This window comes from Cyprinodon tularosa, unplaced genomic scaffold, assembly GCF_016077235.1.
Source record: "Cyprinodon tularosa strain WSP-4 unplaced genomic scaffold, ASM1607723v1 ctg1082, whole genome shotgun sequence".
NCBI classification, from domain to species: domain Eukaryota; kingdom Metazoa; phylum Chordata; class Actinopteri; order Cyprinodontiformes; family Cyprinodontidae; genus Cyprinodon; species Cyprinodon tularosa.
Genome location: NW_024037874.1, coordinates 33,966 through 52,592, shown reverse-complemented (window position 1 = coordinate 52,592; position 18,627 = coordinate 33,966). Strand labels below are relative to the sequence as shown.

The following is an 18,627-nucleotide window of genomic DNA, read 5'->3' as shown; positions in this document are numbered from 1 at the left end:
CACAGTTTTTATCCCCAGCTTTCTTCCCGCCGTCATCGTAGGTCACTCTAAATGCAAAGTGGTCCCATACAGCAGACCTATAAAGTGCTGCTGGCGCGTCTTCCAACTCCTGTTCTTTCCCACTCGCCATACCCACACAATTCTCCACAACAACTGATTTTATTCTGCTACACCCGGCTACGCTGCTTTGCTTCTTCTTCTTCCTGTTTACTACTGGTGGTTGGCTTTGGTCGCAGTACCGCCACCTTCTGCTCTGGAGTGTAAACGCTTCGCCTATGAGAAAAAGGAGCAGCGCATGAACCGAACAAAACACACGCGAACCGAACCGAGACAGTCGAACCGAATGGTTCGGACGGTTTTCATAAACGGTTCCATCCCTAATAGACAGGTGTGGGGCATTGCAGGCTAGCAAAAGAAGCCAAACAACCAAACAGAAGTGAAAGGTCTTCAAACTTGGACACAAAATCCAGTGGATTATTGTTTTTATTTATTTATTTATTTATTTTTTTTTAGTTTTACTTTTTTGGAATAATTTTTGTCACCATCACATCTTCCAGCAGTGACGTCACGGTGCGGTAAGCCTAGCGCCTTTCTCCCCGCTTTCCAAGCTAAATCAATGGGAACTACTAGACACATCTGCAATCAACAACAATTATTGAAGATTTCCAGAGGACTTCACCATTGAAATTCACCAGAGCTATAGTGAAACTGACAATGCCCATGTGCATGGCAGCTGGATGCTGGAATACATCGGGGAAAAGTGAAAAAAAGAGTTATTCCACCTTTCTGATTCCTGATCCTCCACGGACGGGTTGGTCGTTGGATCGCCAACTTGAAGAGGGAGGATTTGCCATCGAACTTCCGGCCAGAGAAAAAACCCGTAATATGTAGCCAACATTTGGAAGAAGAATGTTTTCAAGATGACTTGGATAATAGCGCGTTGTGACAAACACCAGATACAGCACTGGGACTTGATCAACAGCCGATACCGCACCGTCACTAACCAGTAGGTGGCAGTAGTGTTCTTTGACAAACATGGATGCCTCCAGTAAAGCACATTCACATGAAAATTACTCTGAATTAAAAACACTGATCATTTATTGAACAGGATGGAATCATTTCAGATTTAAAGAACTTTCAGAAGTTTGAACTCTGAATATGAGCGACTTTTCTTTAATGATCAGTGAAACAATGACTGAATATATTGTTTCATAATATTAGGAAATTACGCCTTTTTTGTTCCTCATCTGTGATTCCAGCAGCTTCTCCTCCTGCAGGAAGCCTCCATCCAGCAGGATTGCATTAGAACATTCATCAAACTCTAAGCAGCAACTTATGACTCTTAAGTCAATCATCCAACAATTAGTGCTTTTTAAATGTTACTCCATTACTTTTGCACGGTGGTGATGGAGATATATTGTGCAGGCGTCTGTTTTACCCACGGCGTTGATGCAGATCTGAAGAGGATCAGATACACGTCTGAGACCAAGTCCTGACTACGATATTAGAAAGGCCAAACCGGAGGCAGTAAGACATCTTTAATTTGTTGCTTAGGTTTAGATGTCAGTTTGTCTATAGCATTATCATGCTAAGTTAAACCAGCTAAATACAGACAGGAGGCACCTGATCTGCTGGAGTCACTGGATCAGTAATAAGGCTCTGACAGTGAGATTTTATAAAAGCAATAACTGAGTGCTGCAGGCTGCCACCAACCTCAGCATACAGTAATTTGACAGGTGACTGGATGGAAGAATTTACATAACTATTAGTTTTCAGAGGAGCTTTGAAACGCAGACCAAGGGGCATGAGGGAGAGTTTCCCTTCTAATGAGCGATTCAGTCGGTTTTTACTTCCTTTCTCTGTTCTCCCCTAGAGAACTCAGGACCTCATGTTGGTCCCCAATAAACTCATCAGTACCATCATGAAGGATTTGTCTTAGCAAGCTTTTGAACCAACATGGGAAAGAGAATATTTCATTATTAGTGGGACGTCTGGAGAGCTTTTTCTTTTCTGATACAACGCTGTCACTGCAGCTTACTGACCCAAACAAATAATGAGCCTAAAGGGCAGATTAGACCTCTGCAACCGCACACAGCAAATGTCACTTGGGTCTGGGAGTGAACCAGTTTCACCAGTTGAACCAGTATGCTTCTGCACCGTCAGTCTGGAATTTCTAGTGACGCACAGCAGTTTCAAAAGCGCATGATGGAGCCCATTCGAAAACTCAGAACTTCGGCAGCGCCGGCAGGAGTGTTTATCTTCCAAAACAGCAATGATGTAACGGTCATGGATGTAGAGTTGCTAGACATCGAAGAGGAACAGGTTCTGTTAGTGGAGTTGGCGAAAAGATCAATTAACCTTTCGTCATAGTTGTTCCTCAGGCTTTTAAAAATGGCGCACCCCGGCACCAAATCGAGAAGGACGACCACACAGACGGCCGAAAGGTCAAAGGTATACCAAGGACCAATCACAGCTGCTTTTTGTCTGCACAGTTCCGCTTGAGGTATGCGCAGGTTTGCGTCCGTCCAATGCGTAGTCAGGATTTTTTTGAGGGGCGCAACGACGGTTGCAGAACCTCTGACGGTTGCAGATGCTATGCGTCAGAAGCATAAACTGGCCTTAATGCTACGTTCAGACCACAAGCAGCAGAAGCAGCTGGTTTACAAGCAAAGTCGATGGTTGAGGCGCATCAAGGCTCAGCAAAAGGTCCTGCAGCGCATTTTGAACAGCTGAAGCAGCACCTCATGAGCTTCTGAGCATCTGACGCGCTGTGAAAGCAGTAGCAGCAGCTAGAGTCGGAAACATTAAACTTTAGCTGCTCGACGCGCCACATCAGAGAAGCTGATCTGGGAGCTGGCAGGGAGTCAGACACAGCACTGCTGATGCAGAGCGCTATGATCACTCCACTGAAACATTTTATTAATGCGGAAATTAACTTGAAATGTCGCAACCCACCGGCAAAATATGTTCGATTTCATTACTTTGGTGCCTTCTGTTTGGAATACAAATGGGGGTGTGAATAATAATGGTTTTGTATCGATGCATCGATCCAACAGCCGACGATTCGATGCATCGATACGTCCGCAAGAGAATCGATTCATGTTTTTATTTTCCTCCAGTCTATTTTTATCCATTTGCTCCTGGACGTAATTCTCCTCCCGTGCTGCGGTGGCGCTAAACCTATTTTGCCCTCCTACCGCGTAAGTTAGTTACCTCCGACACTAAACTTTCCTCCTCTTGCATGTTTCCGCTGTCCATAGTGTTCCTTGACAGCGTCGTTTCTAAGTCACCAATTTAGTGCTACTTGGTCCCAATGGAATTTCCCATTGGGAACCTGCCCTAAACCCATTGGGAAGGTTCTCTAACCTCTCAACTTTAGGATGTCCAACATGGCTGCCATTCTAGCTAATAACTTAAGAATAAAACTGAACTTATAATCTCCCTTTATCTTTTCCCCTACAGGATAAACAGAGTGGGAATTCTACTGTTCTGGCTGAGAAACCAAAGGCTGAAACCAGCATCACTAAGCCAGAGAGGATGGAGACCAGAGCCTCAGGCAGCAGCCGGGTACACTCTGATTTTTAACTCGCTATCGGTGCAACGCAGGCATCCCCAAAGTCGGTCCTCCAGGGCTGCTGTCCTGCAGGTTTTAGATGTTTCCCTGCTCCAGCACAGCTGATTTAATTCTATTCAGTTCAGTTTATTTCTATATCTCCAATTCACATCATGTCATCTCAGGTCACTTTCCAGTTCACCAGATCATCCAGTCAAGAGGCGTTTCTCAATTCACGAGAACGCGAGTATGTACTCGCGTTCTCGTCAAGTCCGTTCTTGGCGAGAACGCAGGAAGATCGGACTTGGCGAGAACGCGAGCACGCGAGCACGTATGTGTATTGGAGCAGAAGCGTACTTGTGACGTCATCACAGGCAACGTTGTTTAGCATTTCTTTAACAGTCAAAACTATTTATTCCCTACACAAAACATGTTGAAAACAATATTTTTAATTTCTAAAGCTTAAAAAACATTAAAAAAAATTACCGAACCGCAAAAAAAACGCCATCAGAAGGAGCGGTAGTTCACACATAACTAGACCGAGAGAAGTGCACTACAGACGGGGTAACATTAGCCCTGGCTGCGGTTACCCTCGGAGGTCTGCTGGTCACTCTGGTCCGCTCAATGTCGGACTTTTTTTTTTAATTTCGCACTAACTCTGTAAACAGACCACACAGGGAGGCTTCAATGTATAATGTTATCGCCTCAAACGATTTCAAAACGTGCTTTTGAAGAACAACAGCAGCAGAAAAGGGAATGTTTAACTTAACACTGTGAGTGCTGTCTGGAATCAAGCTGCGGCCGCGGGGCATTCTGGGGAAGCGGTCAGTCTGAAGAACGCACAAGTCTGCTCTGATGCATGCTCGATAAAGAGGGCGGGGCGAGAACAACATCCGGAGATTTTATGCGTTCTCGATCTGGCGTTCTTGAGAATTGGAACGGTACTCGGGCTGAGGCTGATGACGTATCACGAGTAAACGAGAACGCGAGAACGCTCAAGAACGCATATTGAGAAACGCCCAAAGTTTTCTATCTAAGGAAAACCAGCTGATTGCATCGACTCATTGACTCTTCAGCAATCCCTCACACTAAGCATGCTTGTAGCGACAGTGGAGAGGAAAAACTCCCTTAGAACAGGAAGAAACCTCCAGCAGAACCAGGCTCAGTGTGAGCGGCCATCTGCTGAGGCCCACTGGGGTTCAAGGAGACAGAAGCAGACATAGAAAAAGAAGCATAGATACAAAAGGCAGCTGTCAACCAGCTCCACAGGCGGCCCCGTCCAGGAAACACACAGCCAGGCAGACGTACATTGCTAGTTGATTAACAGGCTGTTGCTGAACTACAATCATCAGAATCAGCTGTGCTAAAGCAGAAAAATCTCTAAAACCTGCAGGACAGCGGCCATTGAGGACCGACCTTGGGGAGGCCCGGTGTAACGGTTCCATTAACCATCCACCAGTCTCCTGTTTGTCCTCTCAGCTGTGGTACATACAGCTCGTAACAATGGCGACCATTTCCTGCCTGTCCCCTCAGGGCTCGTCTGGCTTCCCCTCCGTCCTTGAGTCGTCTGAGATTTCCACAGACAACGGCAGAACGAGCCGCTTCCCGCGCCCAGAGCTGGAGATCTCCTTCAGCCCCCTGCAGCCAAACCGGATGGCCCTGCGGCGGCAGGGGGAGGAGGGCGCCGTCACCGTTAAAATCACTCGCTCGGCACGCAAGAGGAAGAGCGGAGAGATGGAGAAGGTAGGAAGAGAACGCAATTCCACTTTATCGCCATGGCACATGTCACAAGTATAAGCAATGAAGCGCAGTCGGCTCCATTACGGACTTTAGCTTAAATGTATGCAGACTGATCTGGTTATAAACAGGATTTGGAGCAAGGGTTAGAAAGCAGCAGGTAAACAGCTGTAGTTAGGCTGTTAGCTCTTGTGTTACTGTACTTGTGCGTTCTCGTGAAATTTCATCAGCTGCAACACCAGCACTTCCAATTCACTAAAACGAGAACTGACAAATCCCTGTCTGTTGATCTCGCTAGAGACTGACACGGAGTGGATTTTCACTCCTGTCCCGTCCCACTCCCATAGAATAAAATCCTGTCCCGTCCCACTCCTGGTGAAATTACTCCCACTCCCATTCAGAATGACTCCCGCTCCTGCTCCCCTCGCATTCTGGTTGTCTTCAATAAGATTTCTGCTAATACATTGAATCTGAATTTCTATGAAGGGTCAGTTAACTTCCTGTTTCTAACTGTAGTAAAGGTCAGTTAAAGTAAAAGGAGTACCAATTATAAATACATAATAAAAGTAACAAACAAGGAAACAGACCATGCTGGTCTTAGGTGAATAAACAATCAAACTTTTCAAAGTCGAGTTCGCCGCTAACTGTTGGTCCCTCCATTGCTGTTTTTGAGTGAAAAACTCAGAGCGGAAGCACTGTTGGTTTTTGGGTTGTGTAGTTTTTTTGACTCGCATTATAGTGTAGGCTTCAGGCGGATCCAGACATTTGAATGGAGAAAGCTTCCTGGAGAGGTGGAGAAAAAACCAAGTCCAATGGATTTTCTTTGAACTTTTTACGGAAATACTAATGTAAGAGGGCAGTAATCCAAGAAGGGCCTTGGAAATCAGAGTGTAGCAATGACACTGCCTTCTGGTAGAGAGGGAAGGCCATCCCGCCTGAGAGGACAGGTACCAGTGATGTCATGGCTCTACAGTCTGTGATGAACCTTAATGAAGCATGGGAAACAGAGTCCAACATCTGAAGACATGAAGAAGAAACGTTCTTATAAAAAAGTTAGCCATAATTCAAGACCGATAAAAACGTGGCAGAGACAAGGTGCTTTTTCACTCCAAAAGAAAAGCATTTCTTATTAGGAAAGAAGAAGCCCAGTTTAACTTTTAATTTCTTAACAAGTTTATCAATAAGAGGTTTGAAGGTGAGGGAGTCATCGATTCCAATTCCAAGGTATTAATATTGATGTACGTCAATGACTTCCCCTCCAGAGTGGACACCACTGGAAGGGTTTAACTTTGTCATTGTTCAACTTATTGTACAAATATCAATCAAGTTTACCTTTAGCAGTAAGTTTAAGTTTCAAGTTTAAGTTCTGATTGTTTGAATGAACCTATGTAACATAATATTTTCCCTAAAAATTATCTTTGTCTTCCTTATGAGTTTTCCACCTCTAGTCAAGCACACATACTTCCCATAATCAGGGCAAACGTAGAGTTTGAACAAAGACGGAAAGTTGCTGCAGTCCACCTCAAAATGCAGGAAATGGCGCTTCAGAGTCTAAGTTTCAACCTTTTTCAGGGAAGGATACCCCGGATGCGGGAAGCCTTAGAGGGTGTACACCCCATGAAATATTCCTAGCTAAAAGCCTGACCCCAAAGATGAATCTTTGACTTGATTAGTCTGATTATAACGGAAGCTTTACTCTGACTTTAGGCCGAGTTATGGGATCAGCTTCTCTTTATACCTGGGTGTGTTGCTGGTGGCCTGCCTATGCAAGCTCTGCTTCAACCATGGGGGGAGTCTGACGTGGAGAAAGATGCTGAGGAGGAAATTCAGATTACCAAATGAGGAAGAAACTGTCAAACATAAATCTGTTTCCCCATATAGACGACAGAACAGCTTAATGTTTGATCCCCTGCTGAGGTGGAGGAAGCGTTGAGTTACAGCCCCTCTGCTGGGCTCACTGAGGGGGGCTTCCCTTCCCTGTAGAGAGAACCAGGAAGTCCATCCTTCCTCCTGACAACAGTCAGTCCTCTTAGCGCCGCAGGATGATGATCTTCCCTCTGAGGCACAGATGAGCTCCTTGAATGTTTAGTTGAAAGAAAAGCTTTGAAGGAAGCAGCTTCTGTATGAAAATCCAAGACGCATCAGCTTCCCTCTGTTAGCCGGATTAAAAGTTGGGCTTTACTCCGTGATGGACGAGCCTGCTGAGTTTTAGAACTACCTGAAAGTTAGAAAATGAGTCACTCATTGCTATGGAAGCCTGATCTGAGGAAAATAGAGACATTTAATGGAAAAGTCCAGTCAGTAAGGAATAATCAATGAATCATTATTTATGCCTAAAACTAATACACTTGGGTGATTCAATGAATTTAGCCTTAATTAGTAAAAAAAATAAAAACAATCATTTTCGTTGTGATCACAGAGTCTGGGAGCGGCCATTTTTGCCCAAATATAGTAGCCCCTCCCTCCTGCCATCTTCCAGCAGTGACGTCACGGTGTGGTAAGCCTAGCGCCATTCTCCCCGCTTTCCAAGCTAAATCAATGGGAACTACTAGACACATCTGCAATCAACAACAATTATTGAAGATTTCCAGAGGACTTCACCATTGAAATTCACCAGAGCTATAGTGAAACTGACAATGCCCACGTGCATGGCAGCTGGATGCTGGAATACATCGGGTAAAAGTGAAAAAAAGAGTTATTCCACCTTTCTGATTCCTGATCCTCCACGGACGGGTTGGTCGTTGGATCGCCAACTTGAAGAGGGAGGATTTGCCATCGAACTTCTGGCCAGAGAAAAAACCCGTAATATGTAGCCAACATTTGGAAGAAGAATGTTTTCAAGATGACTTGGATAATAGCGCGTTGTGACAAACACCAGATACAGCACTGGGACTTGATCAACAGCCGATACCGCACCGTGACAATGTCACTAACCAGTAGGTGGCAGTAGCAGGGTTCCTGCGGGTCCTTAAAAAGTCTTAAAAGGCATTGAATTCTTCAAAATAAAACTAAGGCCTTAATTGATATTATAATGTCTTAAATCAGTCTTTCGGAGGTCTTATTTTTTAAAACATCATAAATAGGATCATTTTTATTATGATTTATTTTTGTAATCTAAATAAAACATAAAAATTGAAAACTTTTTTCTTTTTTTTTTTTTATAATAACTGCTCGCCATTATTGGTTCCGTCCCGATAGCGGAACCAATAAAAGCGTTGTTGCAGCCGGGACATTTGGGAGATGCTCCATTAACTTTTTGTCTGGAAAATCTGAGCAAGTGTAAATGTAACCAAAATTGTCTCCAGCCAAGAGTTTCCTCCATGGCTAAAACCAGGGAACATACATGAGGCTCAGTGGATTTAGTGCAAGAAGCGATTCAAGCTCAGAACGATGGAATTAAGGCAGTGGAGTCGCACATGCGAAACACAAAGCGTCAAAATGGAGTTAGAGAGAAACAGCCGGTATTTCTCAGTTTAGTTCCACCCTTGTCTCTGCAACGCCTCCACTTATCACCAAATCAAACATAGAAAACGATAGAAAGAAAAATAGCTGCTAAAAAGACTTAGCACTGGTTATGTTGGGGCTTTAAAACTGATTTGTTTTGTTCCCTGCTAAAACAAAGTTTGTGAATTCAGTTAAATAATTGTTCAAATATATCTGTCATTTGTGTGTTTTTAGCTTTCTTCCTGTATGGGAAGCTTTTCAACATTTGAAACATTAGTGCAGTGGTTTATGTTAGAATAAACCTTTGGGTTAAGTTGTTGCAAGCAGGTTTTTCTTGTGTTTCTTGTGAATTTGGTCTTAAATTTTTATTTCAAGTGGCATTAAGTCTTAAAAAGTCTTGAATTTAACTTGCCTTATGCTGTAGGAACCCTTCTTTGACAAACATAGATTTCACTGATCATTTATTGAACAGGATGGAATCATTTCAGATTTAAGTACTTTCAGAAGTTATATTCTGAATTTGAGCGAACTTTTCCTTTAAACCTCAGTCACTGTCATGGTGTCGCTGTAGGAGAACTGTAGCCATGTGTCCATTAGTGTTCCTGTAGGAGATCTGCTTTTACAGGCTGTTTGTTCTGGTGTGTCTCTTTGATGGAAGAGAAATCTATAAGTAAACTGATTTATCAAACTGGGCATAAAAAGAAGGTAAATTCAGAGCATTTTAGAATATCTCTCTAGGTCTGACGTCAACATTGCCACATTATCACCGACCAAGCTGAACAAAATCCCTTAAAGGGTCATTAAAAGATTTCTGGGCTTTAGAAAATGACCTTTAGCTCCCGTATTGAACAATAATAAAGATAATTCATCGTAAAAGTCCTTATTTTCTTGTTTCCTTTAACATTTAATGCTACTTCAGGTAAAGTAACTCAGAGTTGGATGTGTCGTAGCAGCAGTTTATTTCCATCAGCCTCACAATCTGAACCATCTCTAACTCCAACATGTGAACGTATTTTCAGCCAGAGCGCGTCCTAAGATGATCCCAATGTAAGCAGTTGGATGTCCAATCAGGGAAGGTGTCTGTAAAAACGGGGCTGAGGGGGAGGACCGACTACCTCAGAGGGAAAGGTTGTTTTCAGGTCACCGTCTCGCTGGATTTGATTCAATGCAACGGAGACAACGGCACTTATGTTAATCTGTTGGCCAGGAAAGAAGGTTAATGCCTCTGGTGCGTCTCCTTCCCAGAGGCATGTGACACACGCAGACCCAGCAGAACACGTGTGGCCAGCGCAGAAAATGTTTGAATTAAAAAATGGGTTTTATTTATTCAGAGGATTTATGCCTAAAATAAATCTCTCTCCTGAATGTAAAAATATAATGGCTCATAATTATGAAGGTATCTTTCTGACGTTATTGAACCTGATATGGAAATGATAAAACATGGCAGATCATTAGAGCCTTAAATGATGGTGACAGACGGCAGCTAATCAATCCAGATGAAATGATCCAACCATCCTCAGCCTGTTGGCAAACATTTAAAGCTTTGTGATTTAAACATTGCTGTCAGTTTAGACAGAGAGGTTAAAGGAAAAGTCATATTCAGAATTCAAACTTCTGAAGGTACTTTAAATATGAAATTATTACATACTCTTCAATAAATTATCAGTATTTTTAATTAAGAGTAATTTTCCTTTGCTCAGCCATGTCTTTGTCCAAATACGTCGTCTCCTTTTCTTTTTCGAGCTTTCAGCACTAAATTGCCCAAATATCCAAGGCAGCGCGTTTCACTCTAGTGAGCTTCATGTTCCTCTGCTACTGGTTTGGCTTCCAGATAGACGAGTCCCAGTAGCGCCATCTCACTGCGGAGCTGAGTCCCACCTGGTTTTTAGACGTACAGTGTGAGCAGGTAGATTGCATCAGAGCGTCGGGTCGCACAGTGTGGCGGACATGCAGCTGTAGCTGCATGCAATGACAAAAAAAAAATGGTAAAATTTATGCCTGGCTTTAACTATATTTAGCATAAAGCTTCCAGACATGTTTCAAATAGCTGCCAGGTCGGTATGGGGATATGAATAATTATCTCATTAACACACCAGGACTTTATACAGCAGAGATAATGAAGGCATACAATCATTAGGAGGATATAAATTCTTCATATCTGGTAGGGGTGGAACGGTTCACGGTTCGGTTCACGGTTTCATGGTCATGGTTTTCGGTTTGGTTCGGTTTATGTTGATTGTTAGGATAGTCTCTAAGCTGACATGTTGGTCGTGTTGCTGTTAGCATAAACAAAACGTGTTGCACAATGCTTGCACACTGTTGCACTTTTATCCCCAGCTTTCTTCCCGCCGTCATCGTAGGTCACTCTAAATGCAAAGTGGTCCCATACAGCAGACCCATAAAGTGCTGCTGGCGCGTCTTCCAACTCCTGTTCTTTCCCACTCGCCATACCCACACAATTCTCCACAACAACTGATTTTATTCTGCTACACCCGGCTACGCTGCTTCGCTTCTTCTTCTTGTTTACTACTGGTGGTTGGCTTTGGTCGCAGTACCGCCACCTTCTGCTCTGGAGTGTAAATGCTTCGCCTATGAGAAAAAGGAGCAGCGCATGAACCGAACGCAACACGTGAACTGAACCGAGACGGTCGAACCGAACGGTTCGGACGGTTTTCATAAACCGTTCCATCCCTAATATCTGGACATGTGGGGGAAATATTTTATCCCAGCGATGATCACATGAACGAGGTTTGCTTTGATGCCGTCGCAGAAGATGACCAGCAAGAAAGGGCGCCACCATGTGTGGGTCTACCTGGACACAATAAAAGGCTGTGTGGCGTCTGCCCATGCAAAGCAGGGCAAGAAGATTTCATAATCCTTTAAATCCATATAATCATATTGGATGCTAGCTGTATATTTTGGTATTTCAATTATTCATAGAAATGTTAGTCTGTAATATAAACCTTCAGTTTTATTACAAGTTAGACTCGTGTGAATTTATGTGTAAATTTAAGATTTTAGCGCTTTAGCTCGGTAACTAGACTGCTAAAACCAATACAGGGTTTTTCCTACATGGGAAACCAGAACAAGGAGAATAAAAGGTAATAATCCAAAATGACAAACTGAATTACTGTTCTGATCAAGAAGAATAACCAAAGTTGATTTAAATATGAAAGCAGCAATGGCTGATGGAGAGTGGAAATAAAGGAAAGCCTTAGCATATGCTTCTGTCTTTGGCAGCTTATGGATCAGCATAAATCTCTTTGAACAGTCTTTGAACGTCTGAATCCTAATCTAAATATGCATTATTAATCTGCAATAACTGATAAATGAATATTTGGCTCCAGCAGTCAGCAGCTAATGGAACATTTGTTTTTAGGAATGGCAGTAATCACCACCAGCAGGTTTATAGTTACAGGAATTCAAGGTCCTGTAATCATCTGGATTTATTTCCTACTAGGACTAAAACTGAGCTGAAATTTAAAAGGTCTTAAAGTATTAAAACGTCTCTTTAAAGTCGTAGTGGAATCATATTTAAATGTCAAATTATTCCTGCCTAAACATGTATATAAATGTACCCTTTATCAGATGATATTGTCCCAAAAGTTAGAAAATTTCTATTTAAAAAAAGATCCCGTCTTAAAATCTGTGGTTTTTTCTTCGTTATCTTCTGCAGGCCAGTTAGTTCTACGTCAGCCTGAACGCCTAAACTCGGCCAATCATATATCAACGGTCATCTGTCAATCAAATTTGATCGTCATAGCATCTTGATTCATATGTCGCAGCTAATATACGCAACGATTGAGTTCCGTCCCAATGTTAAAGGGGATGGACGTCTGTGTCTTCTGCAGGCGTAGAGCTAACAGAACTGGCAGAACTGACTTGAACTGACTCTTCAGCAATCCCTCACACTAAGCATGCTTGTAGCGACAGTGGAGAGGAAAAACTCCCTTTGAACAGGAAGAAACCTCCAGCAGAACCAGGCTCAGTGTGAGCGGCCATCTGCTGAGGCCCACTGGGGTTCAAGGAGACAGAAGCAGACATAGAAAAAGAAGCATAGATACAAAAGGCAACTGTCAACCAGCTCCACAGGCGGCCCCGTCCAGGAAACACACAGCCAGGCAGACGAGCTCCGAGCCAGCTCCCATGTCAGAGGATGAAGAGAGCACATCCAGTTAGTCACAGTCAGAGAAACAGGACTACACTGGAAAACAGGCCAAGCTCCAGCATCTAGAAACAAAGGTGTTGATGGCAGCAGCACAGCTGATATTTCTCTCCAGGATGGAGTCACAGCCAAACAGGAACAGACCAGATGAAGCTACTCTGAGAAAAAGCAGAGAGAGCAGAACGTTAGAGATTGAACTAACAGATTCTGCAGAGTGGGAGAATAGAGATAGAATGAAGCAGAATGATGAAAAAGGGGTCCCTATGTCCTCCAGCAGTCTAAGCCTATAGCAGCAGAACTATAGAGATAGATCAGGATAACCTGAGCCACTCTAACTAGAAGCTTTATCTATCAGCTGCTGCTGATTGTTTCTACTCCATCTCACATTCCCCCCCCACCCCTGCAAACAAACAAAAAAAATAAATAATAAAAAAGACAATTTGTCTAAAAAAAATATTTTGATGACAAAAAGCTGTGTTTTATTTTTTTGACAAAGCTTGGATGTTAATAATTTTACATCCTAATAAAGATCAGATTATTTTATTAAATCAAGAATTAAGACATTTTCGTACTTTTTACCTTATCTGTACTACTTTTAATTGTTGCATATTAACAAGGATTCACTGACCCTGTTTCCCATAAAAGGCAAACTGTTGTGATTTCAGACTCATTCTGCACCCAGTAATACATTTTATCCTACTTGGCCTTTCAGTGGAGATTTGCTACAATGAGTTTTTTTCTTTAAGCTCTATGTGAACGGTTGAACTGCTCAAATAGCAAATAAATATAACAGACACTCTGGATGTTTTGTAAAGTCGTTCAGAAGAAAATAAGCTGTTAAAAGTAAAATGTCTGCACCGCATTTAATCCAAGCTCTAATTGTTTTGTTTATGTAAATGTCCTTGAGATTCCCCAGGTGCATTTCCACTCAGCTTCATTTTCATTCAGAAAACAAACCTGGAGGAATAACAGCCCAACATCAATTTAGGTCCATTAACCCAATGAGTCAACAAGGTGGTTCAGAAAAGTTAGGTTTTTTAGATGATAATCTGAGCAACCCGATAATCTCACGTCACAAGGTCAGGTTGATATTTAAAAGCATCTTATCTGGTGTAGAAAAATTTTTTTTTCACACCACTGCTGAGTGAAACGTGAAGCTTTACACAACTGAAAAACACAAACAAAAGCCATCCTCCTGCTCCAGATTGAAAAAGTCAGATTTCTGGGTGATGAGACCATTTAAAACGGACAGGAAGTGGATTAGTTTGAGTAAAAACACCTGCAGAAGAGGCGGGAGGCAGTTCGCAGTAACTAGGGAAGATTCTCAGGAGTGGATCGGAAACAGACGTCTAAGTTGGAGTAAAGAGAGACAAGATGGCCGACTGAACAAAGAATGAAGAAGACGGGGAGGAGAGGATCAGAGGAGTCTATTCCCCCTTTCCTACTGGCTGAGAAACCAGTTCAAATTGGTTTTTAGGCGACGTCCACACAGTAGCCTGAAGTGACCCAAATCCATTTTTTTTTTTTTTTTTTGCCCATATGCGACCTGGATCTGATCTTTTCATGAGTCTGAACAACTCCGATCCGATTTTTCCCTATGCGTCCCAGTCCACTTAGCTCTGTGGTCCTGAATCTGATACGAATCTGATCTTTTCAAATGCGACCTGTGTCTGAACGGCCTGGTCGCATTCGTCCGACATGAACTACATTAATACCAGACAGAGGTCACTATTCTGCGTCATGCTATGAAGAAGCAGCAAGAAAAACAACAACCATTGCGGATTATAATGCGGAGAGCAGTATTTATGTTTAACCATATTGAAATTAATTGTGTTTTAAAAAGTTGGGAAATATCACTGGATGCGCTCCAGTGCTAGCATCCATGTTAATTTCCGTAAACACAGAGCTCGCTGGCTTGTGACATCATTGCGTCCTCAACTGTACATGCGGGACACTTGCGTTGTATGAATGCAGTTCACACAGGAGATCACATACAAGTCGCATATATTTGGAAATTTGAACGGCAACGCTAAGAAATCGGATTTCACAAAAATCGTAATTGAGCGTTAAAGACCTGCAGTGTGAACGTAGCCTTAGTGACAGTCAGACCAGCACACTGACGCATGTCTGCTCGGGTCAAACAACTTGGCAAGCAACCCGTGTTAAAATCACCTCGCTCTGATCGGCATGCTGTGGGAACACCAGAGCCGGTTTTTCCCACTAAATTACGTGACACCATTGAACGCAGCATATGGCCGTCAACACACTGCGCCAGTCTCTTCTGATCTAACAAGCAGAAACAACTCTGTTTCCATGTTGCTCTCCATTGTTTACTCTCCTGATTTCTGTCGCACTGGTGACATCATCAAAGCTAACCCAGTGTGATGGTGTAATCAGTCACTTAGCCGAGGGGGGGTCAGAGGCCACGCAGTTGCCAGCGAGGGTTAGACCAGCATTATTTGCCAGTGGGAAGGAACCCAAATGCTGAATGTTGGCGTGTCCACCATGTTTTAAAAAACTTCATTAACCGCCGTTTTCAGTGGGAAAGAGTCTTAATTTGAAATGAGGAACAGTTTACATGCTGAATGTTTCTGCTTCTTATGCAGCCTGGACACATCCTGACTCCCTCCTGTTTATGCAGATACTTGTGTAAAGATCTATATATTTTCTTCTTTGTGCAAATATTGGTTAAAAAAAAAGCAAGTTTAACAGGAAGGTTAGTTAATTTAAGTGCAATTAGAGGGAGAGGGGGAATGAATAATAGGTTTTACTTTTTCATACCTTTTCAGACGATTGCCATTAATCAATGTCACTTACACTCACGGGCCACTTTATTAGGTACACCTGTCCAACTGCTCGTTAACACTTAATTTCTAAGCAGCCAATCACATGGCGGCAACTCAGTGCATTTAGGCATGTAGACATGGTCAAGACAATCTCCTGCAGTTCAAAGCGAGCATCAGTAGGGGGAAGAAAGGTGATTTGAGTGACTTTGAACGTGGCATGATTGTTGGTGCCAGAAGGGCTGGTCTGAGTATTTCAGAAACTGCTGATCTACTGGGATTTTCACGCACAACCATCTCTAGGGTTTACAGAGAATGGTCCGAAAAAGAAAAAACATCCAGTGAGCGGCAGTTCTGTGGGCGGAAATGCCTTGTTGATGCCAGAGGTCAGAGGAGAATGGCCAGACTGGTTGGAGCTGATAGAAGGGCAACAGTGACTCAAATAACCACCCGTTACAACCAAGGTGGGCAGAAGAGCATCTCTGAACGCACAGTACGTGGAACTTTGAGGCAGATGGGCTACAGCAGCAGAAGACCACACCGGGTGCCACTCCTTTCAGCTAAGAACAGGAAACTGAGGCTACAATTTGCACAAGCTCATGGAAATTGGACAATAGAAGATTGGAAAAACGTTGCCTGGTCTGATGAGTCTCGATTTCTGCTGCGACATTCGGATGGTAGGGTCAGAATTTGGCGTCTACAACATGAAAGCATGGATCCATCTTGCCTTGTATCAACGGTTCAGGCTGGTGGTGGTGGTGTCATGGTGTGGGGAATATTTTCTTGACACTCTTTGGGCCCCTTGGTTCCAATTGAGCATCGTTGCAACGCCACAGCCTACCTGAGTATTGTTGCTGACCATGTCCATCCCTTTATCACCACAATGTACCCAACTTCTGATGGCTACTTTCAGCAGGATAATGCGCCATGTCATAAAGCTGGAATCATCTCAGACTGGTTTCTTGAACATGACAATGAGTTCACTGTACTCAAATGGCCTCCACAGTCACCAGATCTCAATCCAATAGAGCATCTTTGGGATGTGGTGGAACGGGAGATTTGCATCATGGATGTGCAGCCGACAAATCTGCGGCAACTGTGTGATGCCATCATGTCAATATGGACCAAACTCCCTGAGGAATGCTTCCAGCACCTTGTTGAATCTATGCCACCAAGAATTGAGGCAGTTCTGAAGGCAAAAGGGGGTCCAACCCGTTACTAGCATGGGGTACCTAATAAACTGGCCGGTGAGTGTATCTGGCTCTATATACTGACAGGTCTATTTGGTGGAGGGTTTGGTTTCTATGTTCAGGTGAATTTAGTTAGTTTGGAAATTGGTGTTTGGTTTGGTTGGTGGTAACTAGACTTTTTTGTGTGTATTTGGTTGTTTTATTTATTGTTTGTCAAATTTCTGTCTGAAAAAAATTAGGCTCAGGACTGTTAATGGCCGTGTTTTAGCTGCTTCACTCAAAACTGAGCTTCATTAGCACAGAACCATTTATTCAGCCTACAGGAGGACATGCATTACCTGCCGTTACACAGCACACAGTTCTGCTTTCTGGAGGCACTAAAACTGAATGTTTAAGTACCAAAAACTAAGTAAATGCACAGAGGCTCGGCTGCATACTTTCTTTTTTTATTCTTGCTATTCTTTCACAATATCATGTTTTGATCTTATACTGACCTTCAGTGGTTAAAGGAAAAGTCGCTCATATTCAGAATTCAAACTTCTGAAAGTTCTTTAAATGTGAAATGATTCCATCCTGTTCAATAAATGATCAGTGTTTTTAATTCAGAGTCATTTTCATGTGAATGTGCTTTACTGGAGGCATCCATGTTTGTCAAAGAACACTACTGCCACCTACTGGTTAGTGACATTGTCACGGTGCGGTATCGGCTGTTGATCAAGTCCCAGTGCTGTATCTGGTGTTTGTCACAACGCGCTATTATCCAAGTCATCTTGAAAACATTCTTCTTCCAAATGTTGGCTACATATTACGGGTTTTTTCTCTGGCCAGAAGTTCGATGGCAAATCCTCCCTCTTCAAGTTTAGAATATTCTCGCACGACTGAAAAAATCTGCCCAAAAAGGGCAAAAAAGCGTAGTGTTTGCCCAGCTTAAGGTCTTTGCAGCCTTGGAGCTTTGGGGTTAGTTCCTTTTAATTGTTCTTCTGCAGTAATCTTTAAGGATGGAGTCCTTGCATCTTAGACAACATATATCTTCATTCTGTATACACAGAGTGTATACAGATCTTTAGAAAGGTGACCTGTAGGTTAGTTTCCAGCTGCTGGTGTTTTGAAATGTTACAATGCAAGTGACCTTTGACACACTTATATTGGACAAAGTGTCCTTAATCTGTGGCTCTTTGTGTTTACATGGTGTAAAGGTAAAAAGGAGTTAATTAGTCCCATTTGGTTTTCTGTTAGAAAACCTTTGATTATCACAAAGAGTTCAGTTCCTGCTGGATGTTCATCGTTGAACATATAATTAACTCTGAATTAAATAGATGTTTGATGGACTTCCAGAGGTTCCGTGGGTCATCCTGCTTCAGAGTTTAATCATCTGGTCACTGTGGCCGGAAAATTTAGTTTCTCTTATTATATATATTAGTTTATGCTATTTACTCACTATAAAAGTTTTCACTCAGCCTGTTTATCATGCAGCCACACAATTCCCCTGCGTGACGGTGTTTGTAGATCAGACATAGCTTCTTTCCTAAACAAACCAGATTCTTTTTCAAGGTTTATTCATAACATGTTACTGTTTAACCAAAGTGTCTGTAATTAGTTTTGACTCTGATAACTTTCCATTTTTGTAAATAAGGGGGAACGAACGCTGCTGAGGCAGAACAGGGCTGATTACCGTGCAATAAGGGCCGTATGAAGAACTACTCTCTCTTTGCAAAAACAAAAATAAAGTGCAAACTGAGTTAAATCCATTGATTT

The 18,627-nt window shown here is 42.7% G+C and overlaps 1 protein-coding gene across 6 annotated transcripts in view; it reads left to right on the top strand.

Annotated features, from left to right (window-relative positions):
- Nucleotides 1-18,627, top strand: part of LOC119787692 (kinesin-like protein KIF20B) — a 60,818-nt gene that overhangs the window by 25,738 nt on the left and 16,453 nt on the right. For all 6 annotated transcript variants that reach the window (XM_038291748.1, XM_038291724.1, XM_038291740.1 and 3 more), the window contains 2 exons: nt 3,463-3,567; nt 5,087-5,296. In XM_038291748.1, the coding sequence (XP_038147676.1) occupies nt 3,463-3,567; nt 5,087-5,296 (315 nt within the window). The remainder of the gene's footprint in view (nt 1-3,462; nt 3,568-5,086; nt 5,297-18,627) is intronic.